At 43.3% G+C, this 26691-nt stretch overlaps 1 protein-coding gene across 2 annotated transcripts in view; it reads right to left on the bottom strand.

Moving 5' to 3' along the window:
- agap1 (ArfGAP with GTPase domain, ankyrin repeat and PH domain 1) overlaps positions 1–26691 on the bottom strand; it is a 655663-nt gene that overhangs the window by 133232 nt on the left and 495740 nt on the right. For both annotated transcript variants that reach the window (XM_067987994.1, XM_067987993.1), the window contains exon 13: positions 16290–16451. In XM_067987994.1, the coding sequence (XP_067844095.1) occupies positions 16290–16451 (162 nt within the window). The remainder of the gene's footprint in view (positions 1–16289; positions 16452–26691) is intronic.

Below are 26691 nucleotides of genomic sequence, written 5' to 3'. Positions count from 1 at the left end.
TTTCAAAAGCTTTATTGAGCTAAAATTTAGATTGATTTTTTTAAAATAAAGAGAATGAGAAAAAACTGACAGTGGGATGGGGAAGGGAAAGGTGGGGAATGGGAGGAGGGAAGTAAGGAGAGGGATGAAAGTGAGGAGGGGGACGAACGTGGGGAAGGGGGCGCAAAAGTGAGGAGGGGGGGCGGCGCAAAAGTGAGGAGGGGGGGCGGCGCAAAAGTGAGGAGGGGGGGCGGCGCAAAAGTGAGGAGGGGGGGCGGCGCAAAAGTGAGGAGGGGGGGCGGCGCAAAAGTGAGGAGGGGGGGCGGCGCAAAAGTGAGGAGGGGGGGCGGCGCAAAAGTGAGGAGGGGGGGCGGCGCAAAAGTGAGGAGGGGGGGCGGCGCAAAAGTGAGGAGGGGGGGCGGCGCAAAAGTGAGGAGGGGGGGCGGCGCAAAAGTGAGGAGGGGGGGCGGCGCAAAAGTGAGGAGGGGGGGCGGCGCAAAAGTGAGGAGGGGGGGCGGCGCAAAAGTGAGGAGGGGGGGCGGCGCAAAAGTGAGGAGGGGGGGCGGCGCAAAAGTGAGGAGGGGGGGCGGCGCAAAAGTGAGGAGGGGGGGCGGCGCAAAAGTGAGGAGGGGGGGCGGCGCAAAAGTGAGGAGGGGGGGCGGCGCAAAAGTGAGGAGGGGGGGCGGCGCAAAAGTGAGGAGAGGAGAAGAAGTGAGCAGATTCTCTGGCTACCACTGGATAGGCAAGTGGAATCAGGCAAGGGCAGTTCCACTCAGCTGGACAATGGAGGAGAGGTGTTGGAGGAGAATGGTGTGGTCAACCGTATCAAAAGTTGCAGAAATGTATAGCAGCGATTGTGCATCAGTCACAGAGGATGTCAAGCTGGGTGCCGTACCAGGGGGAGCAACTAGGGTGGGCGAAAAAGGGATTTTACTGGGGACAAGGGCATCAAAAGCAGAGGTGAGGGTCTGATTGAGCAGATTGATGGCTGCAAAAGTATTGTGGCAAATGGGGGGCCAGAGGCTAGACAGTTAGGAATTTAAAATGCCGTTGTAAGTGACTTTGGGGGAGTTTTTATTCCAGGGGTGGACACAGAAGGAAGTGGGGTTGGGAGGGGGAAGCGAAATGTGAGTGGTGAGTGATAAGGAAGTGACCAGAGCCTGGTTAAGATCAGGACGTTACTGCACAGAGGGACAAGCCACGTCCTACTGCCGTGTAGGTTATGTTACTGGGCTAGTAATCCAGAGGCCTGGACTAAAATCCAGAGTCACGAGTTCAAATCCCGCCACGGCGGCTGGCGAATTCAAATTCAATTAATTAAATAAAAATCTGGAATTAAAATACTAGTATCAGTAATGGTGGCCATGAAACTACCGGATTGTCGTAAAAACCCATCTGGTTCACTAATGTCCTTTAGGGAAGGAAACCTGCCGTCCTTACCCGGTCTGGCCTATATGTGACTCCAGACCCACAGCAATGTGGTTGATTCTTAATTGCCCTCTGAAATGGCCTAGCAAGCCACTCAGTTGTAAAAATCTCGCTAGGGATGGGCAATAAATGCCGGCCTTGCCAGCGACGCCCACATCCCGTGAACGAATAAAAAAAAAAGTACACAACACTGTAGCACTGGCATGTCACATTATGGCATAGTGCCATGGCCTTATCTTTGATTAAGACGATGGGCATAGAGGCCACGTGAAATGGCAAGCTTGAGGGAGTGGCTCTCTCTCCCTATAGCCCTTGCATCTTCCTTTGCTTCAAATGTATATTCAGTTTCCCCATAAAAGATACAATGGTCTCTGCCTCACCCGCACCCTGTGGCAAAGCATTCCAAGCTTCAACAACCTTCTGTGTAAAGATATTTCTCCTATCCTCGCCACATACTCTCTCAGTGGCAATTTAAAATTGTTGATCTCTCATCTGTGCAAGAGCAAAATATGGGGATTCTTTATTATCCGTGAGTTCTATTATCATCGGGGGCAAAGGGCAGCTAAGGAGGGAGGAGGGGAAATCCCCTCCATTACATTGGATAATGATAATTCCACTGTACTGGTAAAAAGGTATTTTATTTTCAAATCATTTTCCATGATCACACAATATACTCCACCCCAGACATGAGGCTGGACAAGCAACCTGCTGCTAGCCTTCCGTCATCCCACTCCCTCTCCGCCCCAGTAATATTTATACGTCTCTGGGAAAAGCCTGGTCCATTTCTCTCTGATTATCCCTCCCTCCCTGCAGGAGAACTACCGATCCTACTGTGGACCTTCTCATGATGGCCTGGTTAAGATCAGGACGTTACTGCACAGAGGGACAAGCCACGTCCTACTGCCGTGTAGTACACAACACTGTAGCACTGGCATGTCACATTATGGCATAGTGCCATGGATTCAAGCATTCTCATCAGTTCAAGCATCCGAAAGCAGCTCAATAGAAATAGTGTCCAAGTGAAAACTCTACAGTACTCTGCTCTTTACTGGATTACAGTGTCAACATTTGCATAAGCAAAGCCACAATAAAAAAGAATTCCATCTTGTACATTTTACCGATAGAGCAAGTCCTCTAAAAGAATGCTTTGTTCTTTTATTATTTGTAAATAAATGTTTTGCATCAATAAGTGACAAATCCGTGTGAACATGGTGTGTGTGTGTACACCACTGTACCCCATTCAGGACTCAAGTACACCTCAGATTGCCTGCATCACAAATTTTTCAATTCAATTCCTTCATTTTCATTAATTTTCAGGCTACCCTAAAAATTTCAATCAATTAAAAATTATAACCATCCATTTCCAGAATTACTGCGCGCTGCCGACTGCCATCCTGGCTACATGCCAGTGCGCAGACAAATGCTATCAATGTTTCTGACTATCACGAGTGCACAGAGGCCATGCATAATTGACTAAAAGATGGGCTAAAACTGTGGCCAATCAGTGTGTGATCAAAACCCGTGGAATATTCAGTGCTACTTGATTATAGAATACATATCCTTTGCTCTCCTCCCTTGAACACATCATGAAATCTCTTCAAGGTCCAGAGTGCCATAATATGATCATTACTGTCAAGCAGTATGAAGTGCAGACTATGGGTTTCAGGTTAGAGTCTCATACTTCACAAGAGCGATTTTCTTTTATTTTACTGTGTTTGAGATTGCACTCCATTAACGCATGGAGGCAAAAGGGCTGCTTAACGATCATAGCAGAGCACACAAAGCAGAATGTGTGTTCTGGAACAGAGAGTAGATGTAGTTCCACAAGAAATAAAGCTATTTTTTCCTTTCCATCATGACTGCATTATCTGGAATTCCCTCCCTAAACCTCTCTACCTCTCTCTCCTCCTTTTAGACACACCTTAAAACTTACCTCTTTGACCAAGCACTCCCAATATGTCCTTATGGGGCTCGGTGTCAAATTTTGTTTGATAATGCTCCTGTGAAGCACGTTGGAACTTTTTACAGTGTTTAAGTTGCTGTATAAATGCAAATTGTTGTTGTTGCATTAAAACCTCTGCAGAGTAAGTGGTAAAACACCTGCACCCAGAATCAAGGTGATGATAGTCAGCCTAACCCATAATCTGTTGATACCTGTGGGAAAGTCAACACCTTTCTTTCAAATCTGCTGGGTTTGACTACATTGGGCCAGGAGATTCAAATGGAAATCATGATTGTAGTCCACCCATTCCATTGGCCATGAGACCTCCCTAAACAGGCTCCACTCAAGCCCAGGATGAGTTGCTTGCTTGATCTCCCACTGTTTGCTACAGTGAGGCATTCAACTGATGTAACGCCTGATGGTTCACCCCATGGATTCAGATTCTGTGGAACATGGGCCAATCATGCAAAATCATATTCAGAACAGGATGAGGCGAGACACATTCTCATCAACATAGTTCCCCCTTCCTAGAATACTACTGGCAGCTAACAAAGATAAGGATCCCCTCCAAACCTCTGTTGAACTTTCCTGACAGAACTGATCAAAAGGGGAAAGGAGGTGAGGGGAGTCATTGTGAGGACCTGAAGGAACTGTTTCTTTAGCCCTCACAAGAAGTGGCGAGCCTTCAACTTGTCTTGGTCAGCGGCTCAGTAAATTTAGGGATCCAACTCCTCTTCTCATTCTTCTTTTCCTTACAGATGCGCCCCAGCCCACCCTTGTGATATGACAGAGATAAATGGGACTTGCCTGGCGCCCCCTCTCCCAAGGTTTCAGCTATGGCTCAGTGGGTAGCACTCTCGCCTCTGAGTCAGAAGGCTGTGGGTTCAAGTCCCACTCCAAGGGCTTGAGCACAAAATGAAGGCTGACATTCCAGTGTTTAGGCCGAGGGAGTGCTGCACTGTCGGAGCTGCCGTCTTTCGGATGAGACCCCGTCTGCTCTCTCAGGTGGATGTAAAAGATCCCATGGCACTATTTCAAAAAATAGCAGGGGAGTTCTCCCGATTGTTCTAGCCAATATTCATCCCTCAACTAACACCTAAAAGATTCTCTGGTCATTATCACATCGCTGTCTGTGGGACCTTGCTGTGCGCAAATTGGCTGCTACATTTCCTACATTACAACAATGACTACACTTCAAAAGTACTTCATTGGCTATAAAGCACTTAGGGACATCCTAAGGTCGTGAAAGCAAGTCTTTTCTTTCTTTCCTTTTTTAGAGCAGCTTTTGATCTATCAGATGCTTTCCCTGTCTCCACCCTACAGGACAAATATCCAGGTGTCTCATGTTACCCCTTTCATCCTGTGTGTATGTCATTGTACTGATGTGATTTGTAAATGTGCCCTAATACAGAATGCAATATTAGTGTTGTTACTCCCTTTTTTTGGTTGTGTACACTTAGATGTTCCGTTGCCTTTTATTATGATAAAATCCTAGACAAAAAGTGTTTCAAAAAAATTACAATGGTTCAGTTGGTGATATCTGTGTGTAACTGAGCAACACAGATCACAAGATCACAGGTTCAACTGAGGTGGCAACGGGATGTTAGAAAGAAAGGAAAGAAAAAAGAAAGGAAACAAAATAAAATAAAGAATGACCGTGCATTTATGTAGGACCTTTCATGCCCTCAGGACATCCCAAAGTGCCTCTCAACCAATGAAGTACTTTTGAAGTGTAGTCACTCTTGTCATGTAGGAAACACGGCAGGCAATTTGGGGCTTGAACTCACAACCTTCTGACTCACAAACAAATGAGCTAACCCCTGAGTTCAGGCTGACACGTTTCACAGATAGGGAGGGGAAAAAAAAGAGTTAACCAGGATTACTAATCCTGATTGTTAGGTATTGACTCCAGCTGCAAGATATGTGTCTGGACATCAGACGAGGATTACTGTAATGGCCACCCATGGTCGGATATCCCGCCAACACTTGTCTCTTAAACTGACACGTGAAGGATGGTAATTGGGTGAGGTACTGGAGAATGCCTGCCTCAGGAAACAGTACCCCAAGCATGAGTCAACAAATTCAGGAGATAAGTGGGAACATTTGGAGAGATTAAATAAAAATTACAACCGAGTATTATTATTGCAAACCTATGCAATGGGGGGGGGGGGGGGGGGGGGGGGGGAGTTCAACCTGAAGGAGAGGCAGACAGCTAGATTTTGCTGAAATGAAGCAATAATAGTAACAAGAAAATGTACTGTCCAGGCAGTATAGGTGGGCAGAATGGAAGATGAGAGCACAGCTTGAACTATCACTATTTGCTGTTACTGCTGTTCAACTGCCATTGCGAAATCTCGAAGGAAATGACTGCTTTGATGAAGACACAAGCCCTGACTTTTTTAGCTCTCAGGTTGGGGATATAAGTGAGAGTGATTGTACAGCAGCAGTTGGTCTCATGAGGATATCTTCAATCAAATGGGGCTCTTTTCTCTAGAAAAGAAAAGGCTGAGGGGTGTCCTAATTGAGGTCTTTAAAATTATGAAGGGGTTTGATAGGGTAGACGGAGAGAAGATATTTCCACTTGTGGAGGAGTCCAAAACTAGGGGTCATAAATATAAGATAGTCACTAATAAATCCAATAGGGAATACAGGAGAAACTTCTTTACACAGAGTGGTGAGAATGTTGAATTTGATACCACATGGAATAGTTGAGGCGAATAGCATAGATACATTTAAGGGGAAGCTAGATAAGTATATGAGGGAGAAAGGAATAGAAGGATATGTTGATAGAGTGAGATGAAGTAGGGAGGGAGGAAACTTGTTTGGGGCATAATCACTGGGATAGACCAGTTGGGCTAAATGGCCTGTTTCTGTGCTGTGAGTTCTACGTAAATGTGAAAGACTTGCATTTATATAATGCCTTTCATGACCTCAGGACGTCCCAAAGTGCTTTATAGCCAATGAAGTAGTTTTGAAGCATAGCCACTGTTGTAATGTAGGAAACTCGACAGCCAATATGCACACAGCAAGGTCACGTATACAGCAATATGATAATAATTGCCTGATCTGTATTTTAGGTTGAGGGATAAATATTGGCCAGAACACTGGGGAGAACTCCCCTGCTCTTCTTCGAAAAGTGCCTTGGGATCTTTTACGTCCACCTGAGAGCGCAGACGGGGCCTCGGTTTAATGTCTCATCCGAACAACGGCACCTCCATCATTACAGCACTCTCTCAGTACTGCACTAGGAGTGTTAGCCTAGATTTTGTGCTCAGGTCTCTTGAGTAGGATACAACTAGATATCTGACTCGGAGTGCTACCAACTGAGCCATGGCTAACACCTATAAGGACGAGGTGTTAGAAATGAAACGAATTCCCAATAGGACAGTAGGAGCGGTTTGTTGAGAAGTGGGTTAATGCACATTGTTGGAGCAGAGTAAAGGAAGCTTTTCTGAGCATCTAGCTGTGCTATACTTGATCTGAGAGAGCTAGACAATGATACTGAGTGCCAAAGACAAAAAAGTGATCCATTCCTGCAGTGACAGCCCTCATCTTGATGAGCACAAAAACAAAAAAAGATGTTCTCATCAGTTCTAGTTAACATTATTTCACCCATGATAAAACCTACACATTTAAGTTCTTTGCCAACAAACCTGAATTGATCTCAGGCTGACTGGCTGAAGGCAGATTGTAATAATACTAGTCATTCCCACTTATTAATATAAGAATGGTTCCTGTAATAACGCAATCTATCCAACTTATATACGTAAAAGAAAGTTCGCTTACAAATTTTAATCTATCCTGCATTGGAAAATGCCCCAAAATTTGTAAGTTAAAAATTGAGTTGTTTAAAAAAAACAATCACAAACACAATCATGAAGAATTCTTATTAGCCCTCGCATTCTTTCTTTTGTCAATTTCTGGAATATTTTTGTTTCTCAGCAAGAACCAATGGTATTGCTGAAGAAACTAGCTGGGAGGAGTTACTGAGCCCGACAGTCTGAGGGAGCTGATTTATATCAACAGAGATTATTAACATGGTGCTGGTCAGGAGTTACTGAGCCCAAAGTCTGAGGGAGCTGGATTAGCTGCAGTGGAGACTTGGTCATTAATGGGAGGCATCACATAGCCCGACAGGGTGACGGAGCAAGATTAACATCAGTAGAGGAACAGTCCATAACGCAGGATAGTGGCTAGGAGGAGTAACTTAGCTCAATATGGCGAGGGAGCTGGATTGATCAAAGTTATTAACAGGGCTCCTTCAGCGATCATGTCATTTCAACCGTACACATTATTCAGCCCTCTTGCACAGGCAAACTTAATATATCCCCCAGCCAGTTACACCCCCCACTAATATCTGATGATGTCATCAGCACTGAGCATTTAAACAGAACTATTCAAAACATAAAATCAATTGAAAGATTATGCGCACGTTTATGTGTTGTGGTTGGGGGAAGGAAGTGAAAGTCGATGATAATTCTTTGCAAACTGTTCTTAAAGGAGTCCTGATTGTGACACTCACTCTTTAAGCACTCGTTATGAATGACTGTAATTAGGCTGGAACTTATATAAATGGTTTCTTAATGTAAGGTTGTTCAAAATGGATTTCTGCAACAACTAACCACTGAAATGAAAAGCATTTTTATTAAAGCGTACTTTCTTTACTAAGCAATGTTTGCAATCATACAAAGAAACAAGTAAACAGGATCTCATCCTATCAGCAAGCACTCATCCTATCCTCCTGTAGTTTGTGTCGAGCTAAGAATGATTCCTCCCTAGCCAGTGAAGGTTCAATAAGTCTCCTGACCTTCAGTGATTTATGGATTTTAAATATACCAGCTAGACAGTTTATTGAATTTGTATACACGCATGCTCTTAAGGAGGCAACTCAGTTGTGCATTTAACCTCATGCAGTTGGCAAATAATGAGGTAACAAAGAGTCAATTCATTTTGTAGAAGTTATTCCTCTGGTCAAAAATTGTCACTGATAAATGTTAACATGAGTGTCATTGAAACATTATTTGCTGCCAAGCTTAATACAGTTGTTTACCGGTTGTCACTACAGGCTTTGGGAAGGCACCTGAAGGGCCCTTGGAATCAGTTACACTGTCACCAACCATTTGCATAAATCAGTGGCTATTCATCTTGGAGCCCAGCGAATCAAGATTACATGTCTAACCAGGAGTTTTAATCTGTAATTTATAATGAACCCTACAGCATTGTCCTGGACAGTCTCTGAAAATGGTTTATTAGTCACTGAAAACTGGGGTTAAAATCAAGAACAGAATTCAGAAGGTCAGTGAGTTCCCATGGGAGAGATAATCTGAGGCAATGGAAATCTGCACAAATCCTACAGGGAACGGTTACAAAATTTGCAAACGGGATTGGTGGGGGGGGGGGGGGGGGGGAGAGACAGTGCGAGGATTGTTCACATCAGGAAAAATCCCATAAGCATATGCTTGCTATTAGTAAAACCGTAAGGACACAATATTACAGACATTTGGGAGTTTTATTAAATATCAACACCTTCAGCTTCCCCAGTGGCTCAGTGTGGTACTAAGCCACTAAGCTAAGCAGACCAAGGAGGTCCTGGGTTGGATCCCTGATCTGTGCCAAGTTGCCTGATCTCAGCCAGGGTGGCAATTGACCTCACTGTCTCTGCATTAGTAAGTGGATAAAAACATCAGACTGCCCTCTCTTGATTGCAACTTTTAGGAAAGTACTTGAGTTGACAGCACCTGGCTCGTCTGAGATACCTGCCATAGTCGAATAGCCTGCCTACACACATGGTCACGGCTCATATGTGAAGAATGGCCATTCGGACAAAATATTAAAAGGCAAGCAACACATCCCACGATGAATCAGTACTTTCAGGGGAGGAAGAGAGAATATCAGGGAGGAGGTATCAATCCTTTCAATTGAAGAATTTTTTAAAAATCCACACTTTTAGGAGGTATTTAGCTTACCCATTTTCTACAGGAGGGATGAGATGGCTTGCATTTTCATTGGCGCCTATCAGGCCTACAAACAAATGGGTTGGGTCAAAACAGCAGGTGGGCATCAAGAGACGAGCTCATATTAAATGCAATAGATGATCAACGGAAGTGTCAGAATTTTAATTTCTGAGGCACGGCAGCAAGCCATCTCATTCTTCCTGTTGATAATTTTAGTGAAAGAGTCAGAGTGAGTACAAAATAAGATTTCTAAAGAAAACGCTCACACAAATGCAAGGAAAAGTGAAAATCCAGTGGACTGGGAGAGCTATAAAAAGCAACAAAGGGACACAAAGAAAGTAATAAGAGGTGCAATAAGGGAATATGAAAAAAAACTTGCAAGGAATATCAAGGCTAACAGCAAAAAGTTTAATAAATATATTAAGAGAAAGAGAGAGAGGTAAAGGGGAATGTGGATTCATTAAAGACAGATGCTGGCAAGACTATAATGGACAATAAGGAAATGGCAGACTTGTTGAATGAGTACTTTGTATCCGTTTTCGCAGTGGTGAATGAGAACAATACAGTAGCTGTACAAGGGAACCTAAAAATAAGTCATGGGGAGGAACTTGGTGGGTTTAATACAAGTTTTAAAAAACCAATGGAGAAAATAATGGGACTTAAGGTAGATAAATCTCCAGGACCTGATGGTTTCCGCCCCAGAGTATTAAAAGAAATAAGGGAGGAAATTGCAAATGTGTTAGTCATAATTTTTGAAAACTCTCTAGATTCAGGAATTGTGCCTTTTGATTGGAAAATTGCAAATGTCACTCCATTATTTAAGAAAGGAGGGAGAAATCAGGAAACCAAAGACCTGTCAGTTTAACAGTTTATCATTTGTGGGAAAGTTACTGGAATCTATCATCAGAGACAAAGTGACTGAACACTTGGATAAGAATGAACTGATCAAAGAGTCATCATGGATTTGTGAAGGGTAATCTAGTTAAACCTTTTGATACTGTCACTAATGTGGTGGATCGGGGAGTTCTATGGATGTTGTCTATATAGACTTCCAGAAGGCATTTGATAAGGTTCTGCGCAAGAGATTATTAGCAAAAATGAGAGCCCATGGAATTGGAGGTAACCTTAGGTCGTGGATTGGTAACTGGTTGGGAGGTAGTAGACAGAGAGTAAGTATAGAGGGAATATTCTCTGATTGATGGGATGTGACAAGTGGTGTGTCTCAGCGATCTGCACTGGAGCCTCAGCTTTTCACCATATATATTAATGACTTGGATGAAGGAATGGAGAGCTGTATATCCAAGTTTGCAGTTGATACTAAACAGCAAGTGGCATAGATGGGAGGAGGAAATTACAAAGGGACACAATGTGGGAAAGTGAGAGGTAATCCACTTTGGATCTGAGAAAGACAAATCGCAATATTTTCTTAATAGTGAGAAACTAAACCTTTCCGCCTCTCTACTTTCTCTCCTCCTTTAAAACATTCCTTAAAACCTACCTCTTTGACCAAGCTTTTGGTCACCTGTCCTAATATCTCCTTATGTGGCTCAGTGTCAAATTTTGTTTGATGATGCTCCTGTGAAGTGGCTTGGGATGTTTTACTACGTTAAAAGGCGCTATATAAATGCAATAGTTGTTGTTATGGAGGAGCAAAGGGATTTAGGTGTCCATGTACACAAATCACTAAAAGCTAGTGGAGAGGTACAATAAGTAATCAAAGAGGCTAATGGAATGTTGGCTTTATATCAAGGGGGTTGGAATTCAAAAGTGAGGACATTATGCTTCAGTTGTACAGAGCCTTGGTCAGACTCTATCTGGAGTACTGCGTTCAGTTTTGGGCAATGCACCTCAGGAAGGGTATATTGGCCTTGGAGGATGTACAGCAGATTCACCATGGTGATACTGGGGCTAAAAGGGTTAAATTAAAATGATAAAGGGATTCAAGAGAATAGATACAGAGAAACTATTTCCTCCAGTGGAGGGAATCCCGAACAAAGGGGCACAATCTTAAAATTAGAGCTAGGCCATTCAGGAGTGAAATCAGGAAACATTTTTTTCGCCACAAGGGATAATGGAAATCATAGAATAATGGAATAGTATAGCATGGGAGGTGATCATTCAGCCCATCATGCCTGTTCTTTGAAAGGGCTATCCAATTAGTCCCACTCTCCTGCCCTTTCCTCAGAGTTTTGCAATTTTTTCCCCTTCAAGTATTTATCCAATTCCCTTTTGTAAGATACTACTGAATCTGCTTCCACCATCCTTTCAGGCAGTACATTCTGGATCATAACCACTCACTGCGTAAAAAAAAGTTCTCCTCATCTCGACTCTGGCTCTTTTGCCAATTACCTTAAATCTGTGTCCTCTGGTTACTGACCAGTTTCTCCTTATTTACTCTATCAAAACCCTTCATGATTCTGAACACCTCTATTAAATCTCCCCTTAACCTTTTCTGTTCTAAGGAAAACAATCCCAACTTCTCCAGTCTCTCCACATAACTGAAGCCCCCTGGTAACACCCTCTGCACCCTCTCTAAGGCCTTGCCATCTTTCCTGAAGTGTGGTGCCCAGAATTGGACCCAATACACCAGCTGGGGCTGGAATTCTCTCCCCCAAAAGACTGTGGATGGTGGGTCAATTGAAATTTTAATGACCGAGATCGCTAGATTTTTGTTAGGTGAGGGGATCGAAGGATATGGAGCAAAGGCAAGTAATGGAAGTTGAGATACAGATCAGCCATGATCAGCGGAACAGGCTTGAGGGGCTGAATGGCCTCCTCCTGTTCCTATGTAAATACAGGTGGGATGAGAAGAATGGCTCCTGTATTAAATGATCATGTTTAGCGGTGATAGTGCTTTGAGTCAGATGTCCCTGCAGCCAGTCAGTGCAAGTGCTTATTCAATTGGTCTGTGGTTCCCTGAGAAATCTTAAGTCGCTTTCTTTCCTACTCCTTCTTTAAAGCAAAATTAAACGGGTTCTTGTCATTCAATTCTTTAGTTCACAACTGACTCTAATCTTCTGACTTAACAGTCTGGGCAAGCTATCTACTTCCACCAATGTCACTCTGCAAACCACGCTGGGAGCTCTGTGAGAATAGCTGGAGTTGATTCACCTGAATCTTCCGTACCGGAGGGAAAATCATCTCATTCCCACTGGACACCAACTCCAATCTAAACCAACGTTCAGCTCAGATGGAAAACTTACTAGCAGCACTAAACCGTACAGACTAGAAAGTCCTAGGTTCTATTCTCAGTCTGTGCTGAGTTATCTGTTCTTAGCTGGGCAGCAGATGGGAATGCAACAAATTGTCCTCAATTGGGCTAGGGAGGAGAACGTATTAGTCAGGGCTCCTGCTCCGAATAGCTAAATAATTACCTCTACTGAAAGTGCACAGGTGTGTATGTCAGGTGAGGGCCTGGTGACTCTCACTGTCTGGATGCAAACATGAAGAACTGCCACTTCTGCAAAGCTGGGAAAGGCTGCCGAACACGTGGATATACCCCAAGCAAGAGGCAGTACCTTCAGGAGAGAAGGGAGAAAATTGAGAAAAAGGAATTCACTCCATGGGGAAATGTGGCCATAAGTCATCTCCTACCGTGCCCCGGCACACTACCTTAAGTAGTGAGCTTCAATCTTGAATTATCTTCTTTATGTACAGAGTGGTGAGAATGTGAAACTTGCTACCAAATGGAGTATTTGAGGTGAATAGCATAGATGCAGTTAAGAGGAAGCAAGGTAAGTACATGAGGGAGAAAGGAACAGAAGGATATGCTGATAGGATGAGATGAAATAGGGTGGGAAGAAGCTCGTGTGGAGCATAAACATCAGCATGGGCCGAAAGGCCTGTTTCTGTACAGTACATTCTAAGTAATTCTATGTAAATATTAACTGGGAAGGTGCTGAATCACCTCATCACAGATCACTGATAGGCTACATCTCTGGGTCTTCATGAATCTTGAGCACACCTGAATTCTGGAAAACTCAACCTGATGAAGATTATTAACTGTTAACACGTCACTGTGCATTCTTTTCTCACACCTCTGTCCTGTAGGCACTGAGATGATCAATCAATTACAATAGTCGGAAAGAACTTGCATTTCTATGGTGCCTTTCACATCCTTAGGATGTCCCAAAGCGCTTCACAGCCAATGAATTATTTCTGAAGTGTAGTCACTGTTGTAATGTAGGTGAATGCAGCAGCTAATTTGCACACAGCAAGGGCCCACAAACAGCAATGAGATAGGTGTTTTTGGTGGTGTTGGTTGAGGGACAAATGTTGGCCAGGACATCGGGAGAACTTCCCTGCTCTTCTTTGAATAGTGCTGTGGAATCTTTTAAATCCAGTACTGCACTGGAGTGTCAGCTTAGACTTTGTGCTCAAGTCTCTGGATGGGATCTTGAACCCACAACCTTCTGACTCAGAGGCAAGAGTGCTACCACTGAGCCAAGGTCACATCACATTGCACTGAACTAAAATAACTACAAGTTTCATATCTGCATTTGGATGAAGTACTTGGTGGGGACATGTAGTTCAATAGGACTTGGGCACATTCACTCAATAACCAGAACTTTTAAGTAATGACTGAGTCTTGGTACTACGCTCAATGAAACCTTTCCTCTGAAGAAATGTTAATGGATGTTTCAAATGTCTGGAACCAATAGTGAACTTTAAAGCCCTGCGAGTTAACGATTGATTAGCTGATCTGAGTGATGTGTGAAATGGAAATGCAAAAAAAACACGATTTTTTATCAATTTAATATTTTGGGTTATGCCCGCTGATTTAATCACCTATACTGGTAATTGCAATTTTTATGGTTTAAAGAAAGAGACTTAATATTTTTTCATTTGCGACTCTTCTAAAGCCAGGACTCTGACAGTTAGATTACTTGCAGGTCAAATCCATTTGATCTGCTCCACAGAACAAGCGCGCCGACCAATTCAGGAAATGTCTTGTTGCCGTGGCACCATACCCCACAAGATTCCAAAGCGAAGATGGGATGGGAGGAAACGTTTCCCCTTTTAGTGATGAAAAGATCAGAGTGCTGGCATTTTATAGAAAGAGGGCCTCGAAGATTTATAGCATCTGCGATTGCCCCCACATTGGTTGACCGGGTGTGGAATGTAGGCATCGTAAATCTGGTATCACAAGAAATGCCTCTGCCGTTTTCCAAAACACTGATATTTTGGTGTTGTGCTGCTGACAGTTAAGTAGCATGAGACTGAGATTGTGAGGTGTCGCACTACAAACAGATAAGCCATACAAGAACTCGAGAAGGCTGCTCTAGCTCTTTGTGCTTGCAGTATTCATATCAGGAAAGAAAAATAATTTTGCTCCATCACAGTGACATCATATAGCAACTCCCACTGATTTTCCTAAACCGATTGAAGTTGATTGTTTCTTGAAGTTAAAAATTGACTACATTTATAGGTATCAATGTGATATTTTGATAAACATCTGGATTTTTCAGTTATCCAGTCAGCATCACCATGACACACATTATAGAACCAGCTCATCATATACATGCGATCAAACAGCATATAAGCACATCTCTCACATGTCAACCAAAACATCAGGAAATTATTTTAGGAATGTACCAGACCAATGGCCCATGTGGCCAATCCCAACTTCCATTCGAGTTCACACCAGTGTCAAGGACTTAGCAATGGGACATAGACTTGATGATCATCTGGGACCATTTTGAAATGGTCCCAGATGATCAAGCGAATATGTATCCTCAGCAAACATGACAACTAAATGTTGGGAATTAAAGAGCCAGTTTACAGATGAACTGTGTTGTTGCAAAGGGTATTTGCCGCTCAGAACCAGATCACAAGGACCTGCTCTGTAGTTACAAACTCAGGGTGCTGCGAGATTGAGGGAAGAGGCAGAGAAGCATCAGATTCTGGTGAATTTCAATCTTCTTCAGGCAGACAAATCTTGCTCGAAGGGATGTCCAAAAATAAAATACTAACAAGGCTTGTGGGAAAACATCCCTTTAATGGTGTCTCTGGATCTGTCATTATAACTTGGGGTGGCGGAATTCACCCAGAGAATAAATGCACCACCTAGTATGGTCCTGTGTAGACGAGGAAGATCCAAGTTTGAAGCACCTTGGGACGTTTCTTTCTACATTGAAGGGGTTACATAAATGCAAGTGGTTGTTGCTGATTGTGCTGAGTTTGTGATCTCAGGCAAGGTAGCAGTGGAGGTCCTACAATTGGCCAGAATGTGAGCACAGTTATTGAGAGAGAAAGAAAACAATTAGGATTCAAACTCTTGATCATTCCCTAGTGCCCTCTGCTGGAATTTTGTATGGGTTAGTATTGGACTGGGGTAAGGATAGGATAATGTTCCTCAGTGATGCCTTCTGTCTCTGAATGGTCTGCTGACTCTCACTGTCTCACACAAGAATAACAAACACTTGGTCAATGTTGCCTCTTGGGAACACAGTCCAGTATGAGTCAGCACCAACAAGAGGAATGGAGGAAAAGAATAGTTTCCCTGCACTAAACACTATCCAATGATGATGATGGATAGAAGACCTGTTCCCCAGTCTCTGCCAAGCACAAAAGTGTGTAAGAGTAATACAGAGCGATTCACCTCCTGCTTTCTCAAGCAAAAAAGATACCTGCAGATCAACAGCACCACTGTTTTCAGGAACTTACCACGGGAGTGGTACTCGAAGCACAAACCCATGTCCAACCATCCTGTGCAAGTAACACTGCCAATGCCAATGACCACTAAGCTGAGTCAATCCTGCCATAAACACCACACAAGCAAACTTACAAATAGGTCGCACTTATAATGCTGCAAATTTGGGAAACCTTTCAAAATGGAGCACAGACGCACACAAGCAGGAATCTGAACGCTTGAGGCCCCTAGACTCTTGCTCCCTTTCCTTGAATCAATGAACCCCATAACAATCTAATTGTAGTCAATGATAAACACTATTAAGGAACAATAAAGTATAAACACAGTGGGTTACCTTCTGCTGTGCTTGAGATGCCATCTGCTTTGAAATTACTGGTGCTCTTCTTCCTGCGATGTTTCTTCCTGTTGGCATGGGGTGAAGGTGGGGGCTCTAGTTTGGGACTCGTAGTGCTTGATATACTGGGGCTTGAGCATACAGAGTCTCCCAGGCCAGTATCTTCAACAGAAATAAAAATCATCATGAGAAATGATTCCATGCAATAATTTATGAACACTTCCAACACATGAACAATACATGCTCTAAAAGGAAATCCGAACTCTGGCAGCTGGGACTGACATATAGAATACTAGCATCACATACCTCAGTTCTCCCAAGTGTTTTATACACATAAAAGGTAAGAAATCCTTGCATTTATATAGCACCTTTCATGACCTCAAGATGTCAAAGCGCTTTAAAGCCAATAAAGTACTTGTGAAGTGTTGTCACTGTTGTAATGTAGGAAACGTGGCAGCCAATTTGTGCACAGTAAGGTCCCATAAACAACAATGTGATAATGACCCGATAATCTTTTTTTTGGGTGATGTTGGTTGAGGGATAAATATCGATCAGGATACCGGGGAGAACCGCCCCCCCACTCTTCTTCGAAATAGTGCCTTGGGATCTTTTACGTCCACCCCAGAGGGCAGACAGGGCCTCATCCGAAAGACGGCACCTCCGACAGTGCAGCACTCCCTCGGTACTGCATTGGGAGTGTCAGCCTAGATTTTGTGCTCAAGTCTCTGGAGAGGTATTTGAACGCCCAACCTTCTGATTGAGAAGCTAGAGTGCTACCTACGACACATGGGAAAAATAAAGAATGACTTTCTTTCATCCTTCCTGGAGTCAATAAAGATGCGGAAGGTTTGAAAGGAGTTAGGGTAGAGCTCCTGCCACTTCTGTGCAGATTCCAGTACATGGTAAGCCCACAGCATCTCACTGTGTATTGTAAGTCACCTGACGAACAGGGGACTGGCAGACCTGCAGGTGGGGGACAACATGTCATTGCCTCACTCAGATGTACGGCTACAGCCCTGGCAGGATAGCAACAGCAGCACTCCTCAGGGTCTAATTACCGTAGAATGTAGTCTAAAAGTGCAAACTTCACATGGGTTTTACAAGCAGCAAACTTGGGACTGAGAATTACAAAGAATCTTTTGGCGGCTGCTGCAACATCTGTAGATGTGACTTGCATACCAGCCACGATCAATGCAGCACACTTCTTGATAACCTACAACAAAGGCTCCCATTGACAACTCAGCGAGTAAAGGCATTGTGTGGTGTGGTACTAAATCATGCAGGCCAGGAAGAACCCAGGTTCAGTCTCTGGTCTCTGTCAAGGTGACAGCGTACGTACCAAAGTTGGTCTAAATCTCTCGAGGACGTATGAGGGAGGAGGTAGGAAGATAGTTTGTGGCAGGTTTGTTGTAAAATCATATCCTCACTGACACAATGCTGTGTTAAAACCATCATTCCTCTAAAAGAGGTATCACCTATCATTTTCAAATGGTTGCACGTTACACAATATGCTGTGTAATTATCAATTTCTAGACTCAGTACTGACATATCAGCTTGGTTTGAAGCCAAAGAAAATGTTAACTATAATTGGAAATATATAATCTTACACACAAAATGTGCACATAATTTACAAAGTAAAGGAACATAAAGCCAAGAGGCCAGGTTTTGCTATATATTTCTGCATTAAACTGAGCCAGAAATCTCAAAAACTGCCTGATGAAACAGAACAAGAAAAGACCATTAGACCAGTCATTGTGAGTGCAGCTAAAAGCTTGTTCATTAGCTAAACCTATAATAACTCCTGATACTGTCTTTAGCAGTCAATTAGTTCAATGGGCAGATGTATAACTTAATTCAGTTAAGTTAGAAGGATGATCAAAAGTTGCCACAACACCTTAGCACTGAGCTCTCTTCTCTGCCAAGTCCCCCAACTGTCTGCCTGTCCAAACTTTAGGTGGTCCTACTATCGCAACTTAGCCTTCCTTCCATATGTCCTTTTCACAGGCCCTGGGGTGGGGGGAGGGCGGAGAAAGTTTGTTAATCTGGGCAATACTTGAGCTGGTATAGATAGTCAAGTATATATTGGTCATGCAATTGCAGGCACAAGTACCCAAGGGCATTGATCATTTCTTTCCCAAGGGTGTTTTTGCCTTAATGTCACAGTAATCCTTTGGACCATGGTTGAACCTGAGATCACAAAACATTATGAAACCTTAGAATCCATTCCCGTGACAAGGCTGTACAAAACCAAGGAGACCTATGTAATATACAAACATCTCAAGAAAAGGGGTTGTAGTCATATTCTTGCAGAGAAAATAGGTAGAGGTCATACAAGATTGGCTTGATGGAACAGAGTGTTTATATGTCAGAACCTTGACATAGGACATATACTGTACTTGGGCCTGCAAATCCCTATAGGGCGAATTCCCCAACTCAGATCACTGAAAGAGGAAGATAGCAGCAGGCTCAAGATTGGCACAGGCAGAGGCTTGGGAACAAGTCTCTTGTCTAACCTGGTTGGGAATGGTGCTTGACATATATTCCTGAGCAGGGAGATGGTGGGTTGCTGAGGAGACGGAAAGGAGGAAACTAAAAGAGAAAATAATATAATTAAAATAGTTTGAAATCACAGACTTTTATTTAAAGTAGATTAGAATGGTAAGCTATAAACTCTAGAACTCAAGAAGTAACTCTTAGTCGCCAGGCATTAATATACCACAGAATAAATTCATCCATCCAGTGTTCTCAATGGGGAGCCATGTTCAAAGAGAGCACGGAGAATAGGAGCTACAATGCTGTAGCTCTATCTGCAACTATGCTCTCTTCGGGCATGTTTTCTCTGTAGGAGAGCAGGATTGATGAACTTACCCAAACAGGTCCCTTCTGAAAGGGACGCTCGACAGCTCTTCAGACACTATGCCCACCTTCTGTATTGTGTATACGGTGCCACTGATGAAATCTCCCATTTGAATTGTAACACTCCTATATTACATGCACTAGCTACTCTAATTCTGGCCTCTTGCACATCCCAGATTTTCATCGCTCCATTATTGGCGGCCGTGCCTTCAGCTACATAGGCCCTAAACTCTGGTATTCTCTCTCTAAATCTCTCCACCTCTCTCCTCCTTTAAGACACTCCTTAAAATCTACCTCTTTGACCAAGTTTTTGGTCACCTGTCCTAATATCTCCTTATGTGGTTCAGTGTCAAATTTTGTTTGTTAACGCTCCTGTAATGCGCCTCGGGATGCTTTACTAAGTTAAAGGCGTTATATAAATGCAAGTTGTTGTTGTTATAACCAATGCTATGTCCCGTTCCCCCAAGTCTTGTATCATATGCTATGAAGAGGGAGTGGACAGCATCCTGTTACTCACTCCTGGGTATTCATTATTTCATTTGTGAACTACTTGAACCCCTCAGTTACATTACAACCGATAAGTCACTCACTGATTCACTGTATTGTCTGAAAGGATTCTCCTGAGAGCAGCAATGATAATTGACACAGAAAACACATCACTGTTCACTGGCATTGTATTCACTGAACCCCAAGCTGTTTGCGATTTGAAATATGTACATTGCTTGGAACTGATGTGAAGGATTTTTTAAAAATTGTGACAAGGTGATGTTGAGTTGTAATGAATCTATACATCACTTACGATAATATCTCCCCAAAGTATTGTGCTGTATTTCACAGTGAATGATATTACAATGGAGAACAGATCGAAGAAGAACAATGATTCAGTGTGGAATTATTTTTAGAATCCACTCATCGATAAACTTTGAATTTGAAATGTTTACGTCTAATTGAAAATGGTAATTAGAGCTAATTTTTATTATTTTCCAAATATATGCATTATAAATGGAATATATAAGAAGTTATGGGATAATAGTTATAAACCACAGCACACTGAGTGCATTATTATTCTCTAATAAATACAGAACATCATATAGACAAAACTTTGATCCTGTTCGGAAACAGTTGGTCAATTTTGTCTCAATGGGTGTTTTGTTGATCTCCATTATACTCCATTTAAGCTCAAATACTTCCCACTGGTCCCCTCAAAAAAATCCACAAACTCTACGAGCTTTGATGCCTCCCCTCCAATTGGAAACATGCATTTACCACAGCTCGAAACGATTATCACTCAGTTTAACATTTGGGTGGCGAAATTCCATTCTCTAAATGCCCTTAGGGGCTGCGTTCTACTCCTTAAAAACATTGCTACACACAGGACTTGGTTGTATATACAGCTGGAAGCAAGAAATGAGGTGGCATAGTGGCTTGAAGCACATCCCTGGAGTTGCCACATATGAGCACCAAGATATTATCTTTCCATGCAAGATTACTTTTATTACACATTACGGTGATGTACAGCAGGAAAGATTCATTCTTCTAATGGACTGCATTGGTAGGGCTACACAGAACAGATTAATTCGCTTTGTTTATCATATGTTACGATTTCCTTTTAAGGGTAAGTTACCCTTATGATAGTCAGCCACGGCTCAGTGGTAGCACTCGTGCCTCTGAGTCAGAAGGTTGTGGTTCAAGTCCCATTCCAGAGTCCTGAACACAAAATCTAGGCTGACATTCCATGCAGCTTAACCGAGGCAGCGTCTGTCCGCTCAGGTGGAGGTAAAAGATCCCATGGCACTATTTTGAAGAAGTGCAGGGGAGGTCTCCTTGGTGTCCTGGCCAATATTTATTCCTCAACCAACACCTAAAAATAGGTTTTCTGGTCATTTCCTCATTTCTGTTTGTGGGATCTTGCTGTGCGCAAATTGGTTGCCACGTTTCCTACATTACAACAGTGACTACACTTCAAGAAGTATTTCATTGGCTGTACAGCGCTTTGGGGCATCCTGGGGTTGTGAAAGGTGCTATAAAATGCAAGTCTTTCTTTTCTTTTACAGTATAGTGGCTTTTAATTGAAATAATGGGTTTTTTGAGACACCTGGCTCTCCAGTGTTAGTATTTGGTCCTCAGATGAAGAAATGAGTCCTAAGAGAGTAGCTTGCATTTGTAATCCTTTTGATGTGGTTCAGTTAGGTCTGGTCTGATGGTTCTAAGACTGATATCGCATTTACGTTATTACACTGCAGCTAGTGCCAGTCCGATCACGATGGCAGTGCTGTAAGGTGGACAAGTGGTTCTGGCTTCAAAGACATGGTTTATGCCAACATCTCTGGAGACGGAAACCCCTCCCCTTCCAATATAAACATTACCACTGCTGGTGCAGGCAGCCATTTTTTCTGATTACCAGCGGGCCCCACACAGATCAGCGATGCATCAGCCACAGGGTGACGTACACTGGCCAGAAACGAGGTTACAAACCGTCACTTTAAAATAACTACAATGTGTATACTAGTTAGGAACATAGGAACAGGAGGCGGCTATTCAGCGCCTTAAGCCAGTTCTGCCAGTGTGGCTGATCTGTACCTTGACTCCATCTACCCACCTTGGTTTCGTAACCCTTGATACACTTACCTAACAAAAATCTATCAATCTCAGTTTTGAAATTTTCAATTGACCGAGTCTCAAATAGCTTTTTGGGGGAAGAGGGTTCCAGATTTCTACTGTGTGTGAAGAACAGCTTCCTGACATCACCCCTTAATGGCCCAGCTCTAATTTTAAGGTTATGCCCCGTTGTTCTGGACTCCCTCTTAGTTCTTCTGCTGTTCCCGCTAATATCGAAACCGCCCCAACCTATACAAAGAAGACAGTTCCCACCGCACTGAGATACTGAAGCATTATTCCACAAAAGGTTCTGCGATGGAAGTATGCTGTTAGATGAGCTTTGGAGCTCACTGCAATCAGATTGTCTCACTCATTCGGAGTCTGGAGAGAAACACAGAGAGCAAAACAAACACCGGAACTGAAACGGAGGAGCAACTATTGTTTAGAACCTAGGCAAGTCTTCTAATCAACAGCTCTTCGAGTCCAGAGTTCGGCACTGGTGAAGAAATCCTGAACCATTCAATCCCAGTTCTTTTGTCCCCTTTCCCCCCATTTTCTCCTTTCCTCTCTTCAAGGTGTTGACTTTTGCTGGGATACAGTTCCATGAACATCTGCAGTCCTCCAGTACCTTACATAAGTGATCATTCTTCATCTGTGAATCTAAACTGTGAGTGTTGACTAGTTGTTTCACCATGGGAGCCATCATAGCCAGCCCTGTCCTCACCTGATGCTCATACATGCACTTTCCTGTATAGTGATCAGGAGCAGGTATCCTGAGTGGTTATCCACTACCCTCCTTAGCCCAAGGACCTGAAACCAATGGTAGTGCCTCTTCTGATATCAGCTACTATAGCACAGATTAGGCATTGAACCTGTGAACTTCCTGATGTTTCCAGCTCAATGTCACACCAACCAATCCTTATATTTAATGTTTTACATTTACAAATTGAAGATAAGCTCCCCATAGCTTACAGGATGAATGGTACTGAGCATTACAGACCAGGAAAGTTGCAAGTTTGATTCCCAGTTTGTAGTGAGTTGGTTTGTCTGGGTAATGAAACTGCAATTGGCTGCAGCTCACCTAGGATAGGTGGGGGTGGGGAGAAATCAGCCAGAGCTCCCACTCAATTGCGATTCAGTGACTTATGCTAGAAACTGTGTGTTGTTATTGGGTGAGGACAGGATGAGGTGCAGCTGTGATGCTTTTCTCATTTTTGAAAAGCCTGCCCATGTACTGTCCTCACACACATGAAAAATGGCCACTTGGGTGAGGTATCAGAAGTTGGCCAGACACCAACCATGAGTCACAGCCTTCAGGAGAAGAGTGGAGAAAAGAGGAAGAAAATTGTGAAGAAAACAAAAATTGAAAGCTTCAGTCAACGCTGCTATTTTAAAAAAAAACTTGCATTTATATAGTGCCTTTCACAAACCTAGGATGTCCCAAAGTGGTTTACAGCCAATGAAGTATTTTTTTTTTGAATTGTAGCCATTGTTGTAATGTGGGAAACACGGCAGCCAATTTGCACACAGCAAGATCCCATAAACAGCAATGTGATAATGGCCAAATAATCTGTTTTTTTTTTAAAAGTGATGTTGGTTGAGGGATAAATATTGGCCAGGACATCAGTGAGAACTCCTGTGCTCTTCTTCGAAATAGTGCCATGGGATCTTTTACATCCACCTGAGAGGACAAATGGGGCCTCGGTTTAACGTCTCATCCGAAAGACGGCAGCTCCAACAGTGCAGCACTCCCTCAGAACTGCACTGGAGTGTCAGCCGAGATTATGTGCTCAACCCCCAACCTTCTGTCTCAGAGGCGAGAGTGCTACCCACTGAACCATGGCTGACACAGTTCTATTTTAGAAAAACATCTTTTCCAACTATCCTTTCTGCCATCATATCTCACTCTTCGGTGGCATGAGCACAACAGACTGGACTATGGACTTGGAGTTGTACTGTAACTGGTGATAGAATGCACACTCATATCTTAGAAAGTAACATCCCTTAACGCAAGATCTCAAAACATGGTCTCCAAAATCTAAGTTTGATGCTCTTGACACTTACAGGTAGCTTACAGCTTTTCAGGAAAACAAGTCTGTCTCCGGTCGAGACTCATGGGGTACGGTCAGCATCGGTAAGATTTACACAGCAAGTTGCAGTACCCGAGTCACTTGCCGATTGACCATTCTTTACTTTCTAACAGATGGAGCTCCATCAATTTAACTTTGTAACATTGAAAACAGCAGTAAAGACAGCCTAATTCAGAGACTGTAAATTAGTGCTTGCTCCGTCTCCCTTTAAAGCAACGCACCTGACTTGGATTGAATATAAAATAGGCATCTGCCTTGTATCAATCAAAGCGTGAAAAGGTTGATTGCTACAAGTTATCTAAAAAAAGGGGCAGAAATTAGATGGCTACACCATCATTTTTACTTCTAAACCAGTTCTGACAGGAGCATTAAAACTCATAGGTTTCATTTCACAGGGGAGGGTCATTTGCGACCCTTTCATATATTCAGTGTCACATATTAGTTCTTCCCAATCGGGCATCAATGTTCAAAAAAAAATAATAATCTGCAATAGCTGCATTTCGACACTTGAAGTACGAGTTGGGAAAGTGGTTTCACTTTTCACTCTGGAAGCTGACAAGCATGACTAGAGGGGGAATAAAATAACATTCAGTTCACATAAATATCAAGCAGCCTGCCCGAGACTGATGGGACCAGAATGCGTTCTCAGCCATCATTCCCCAGACAGGCCCAAGGACACCCATAACTTATTTTACAATCATTTAGTTTCAGCTGAACTGGAAAAGTGACAACTTATCTCTGCTGACAAGATGCCATCTCAAACCTTACAATTAACTGTACACGATTAACGGCCCGCTCCGTCATTATCTTCTATCATGATCAACTATGTGCAACCCTCCATGCCAGGAGGCCATTAGGACTATGCAAGTACCCAAATATGTAGTTAGAAATCTGATTCAAGCGGCAAATGCCACTCCTGAGCATCTTAACACAAAAATAGACTGTAACAATAAAAGCTATCGAACGGGAACTGGGTGGCGCAGTGGGTTAGCAAACTGACCTTTCACCTTTAACACCCGATTGTCCAGGCCAAAGTGATCAAGGTTTCTATCGGTTGGTTGTAAGGGTCCTATCTGAAATGAGTTTGAGCAGATTCAACCCAATTCCTACTGGGTATGGGCCACAGCGCAAATCTTTTCCCAACTCAGCACTACTGACATGAAGACCTGGAGTTTCCTCCATTGGCAATCCCACTCGGAGAGAAATGAAAAACATCACATTGGCGCAGTTGAAGTTGTTCTTTTTAAATTAGGACAAAGCGGGAGCTTTGATTTGAAACAGTTTTGAAGCGTGCAAGAATTTCAAAGCTTGGGAAATCTGATCTGGGAATGTTCGATGCAAACACTAGTGTCCCAAACTGGAAGGCACTAAAATCACCAAAAATAAAAGTGAAGCGATCAAACATCCAGAACGAATTGCTCCTACTTCATAAACACAACTAGTTCTAACTCACTTTTTTTTTAATTCGTTCACGGGATGTGGGCGTCGCTGGCAAGGCCGGCATTTATTGCCCATCCCTAATTGCCCTCGAGAAGGTGGTGGTGAGCCGCCTTCTTGAACCGCTGCAGTCCGTGTGGTGACGGTTCTCCCACAGTGCTGTTAGGAAGGGAGTTCCAGGATTTTGACCCAGCGACAATGAAGGAACGGCGATATATTTCCAAGTCGGGATGGTGTGTGACTTGGAGGGGAACGTGCAGGTGGTGTTGTTCCCATGCGCCTGCTGCCCTTGTCCTTCTAGGTGGTAGAGGTCGCGGGTTTGGGAGGTGCTGTCGAAGAAGCCTTGGCGAGTTGCTGCAGTGCATCCTGTGGATGGTGCACACTGCAGCCACAGTGCACCGGTGGTGAAGGGAGTGAATGTTTAGGGTGGTGGATGGGGTGCCAATCAAGCGGGCTGCTTTATCTTGGATGGTGTCGAGCTTCTTGAGTGTTGTTGGAGCTGCACTCATCCAGGCAAGTGGAGAGTATTCCATCACACTCCTGACTTGTGCCTTGTAGATGGTGGAAAGGCTTTGGGGAGTCAGGAGGTGAGTCACTCGCCGCAGAATACCCAGCCTCTGACCTGCTCTCGTAGCCACAGTATTTATATGGCTGGTCCAGTTAAGTTTCTGGTCAATGGTGACCCCCAGGATGTTGATGGTGGGGGATTCGGCGATGGTAATGCCGTTGAATGTCAAGGGGAGATGGTTAGACTCTCTCTTGTTGGAGATGGTCATTGCCTGGCACTTATCTGGCGCGAATGTTACTTGCCACTGCAATCTTGACTTAGTCCCGTACCATTACTAGTGTACATCCAAAACACCAGGGCACCTGTAGGTGCCAGTCTCGCCCACACTTCAGACTGCAAAGGTCAAAAACATCCTAAAATTGCATTGTAAAATCTTTCACTGTTTTGAGCACAGCAGCTACCTCACTCAAATCTGTGTAAAAACATTCCAGATGATTCAGCGAGGTTTGATCAGGATGTAATTTTATTTTTGGTAAGCCTATGTTGTGGAGACAATGATACAAACAGGAATCTTCAGATGCTGATCCCCAGTATGAACTGTACCAGAATTATTCACAACATTGCCCTACATTGTCACCAGTCTTACTGATGGCCTTTTAGCTTTTCTGTGTTTTGATCTTAAAGTCTGATCGGGACGTGGTAGAACCGTCATGGTATGTCACCTACAGCACAAAACTCACCAGCCTATATATATTCCCAATTAAAGGTTTCATTCACTGAAACGTTTTGGAAATGCACCAGATCACTGAGAAATCATGGAGTGCTCTCTCCCAAAATGGCTGCCCTTGCTTTCTGGCACAAGAACAGCCACTGCATTTTACAAAGTATGTGATGTGCTTTGGGATGTCTCTGA

Source organism: Heptranchias perlo, chromosome 7 (assembly GCF_035084215.1).
Source record: "Heptranchias perlo isolate sHepPer1 chromosome 7, sHepPer1.hap1, whole genome shotgun sequence".
Taxonomy (NCBI): Eukaryota; Metazoa; Chordata; class Chondrichthyes; order Hexanchiformes; family Hexanchidae; genus Heptranchias; species Heptranchias perlo.
The sequence above is the reverse complement of the archived record's forward strand: the minus strand, read 5'-3'. Positions and strand labels throughout refer to the sequence as shown.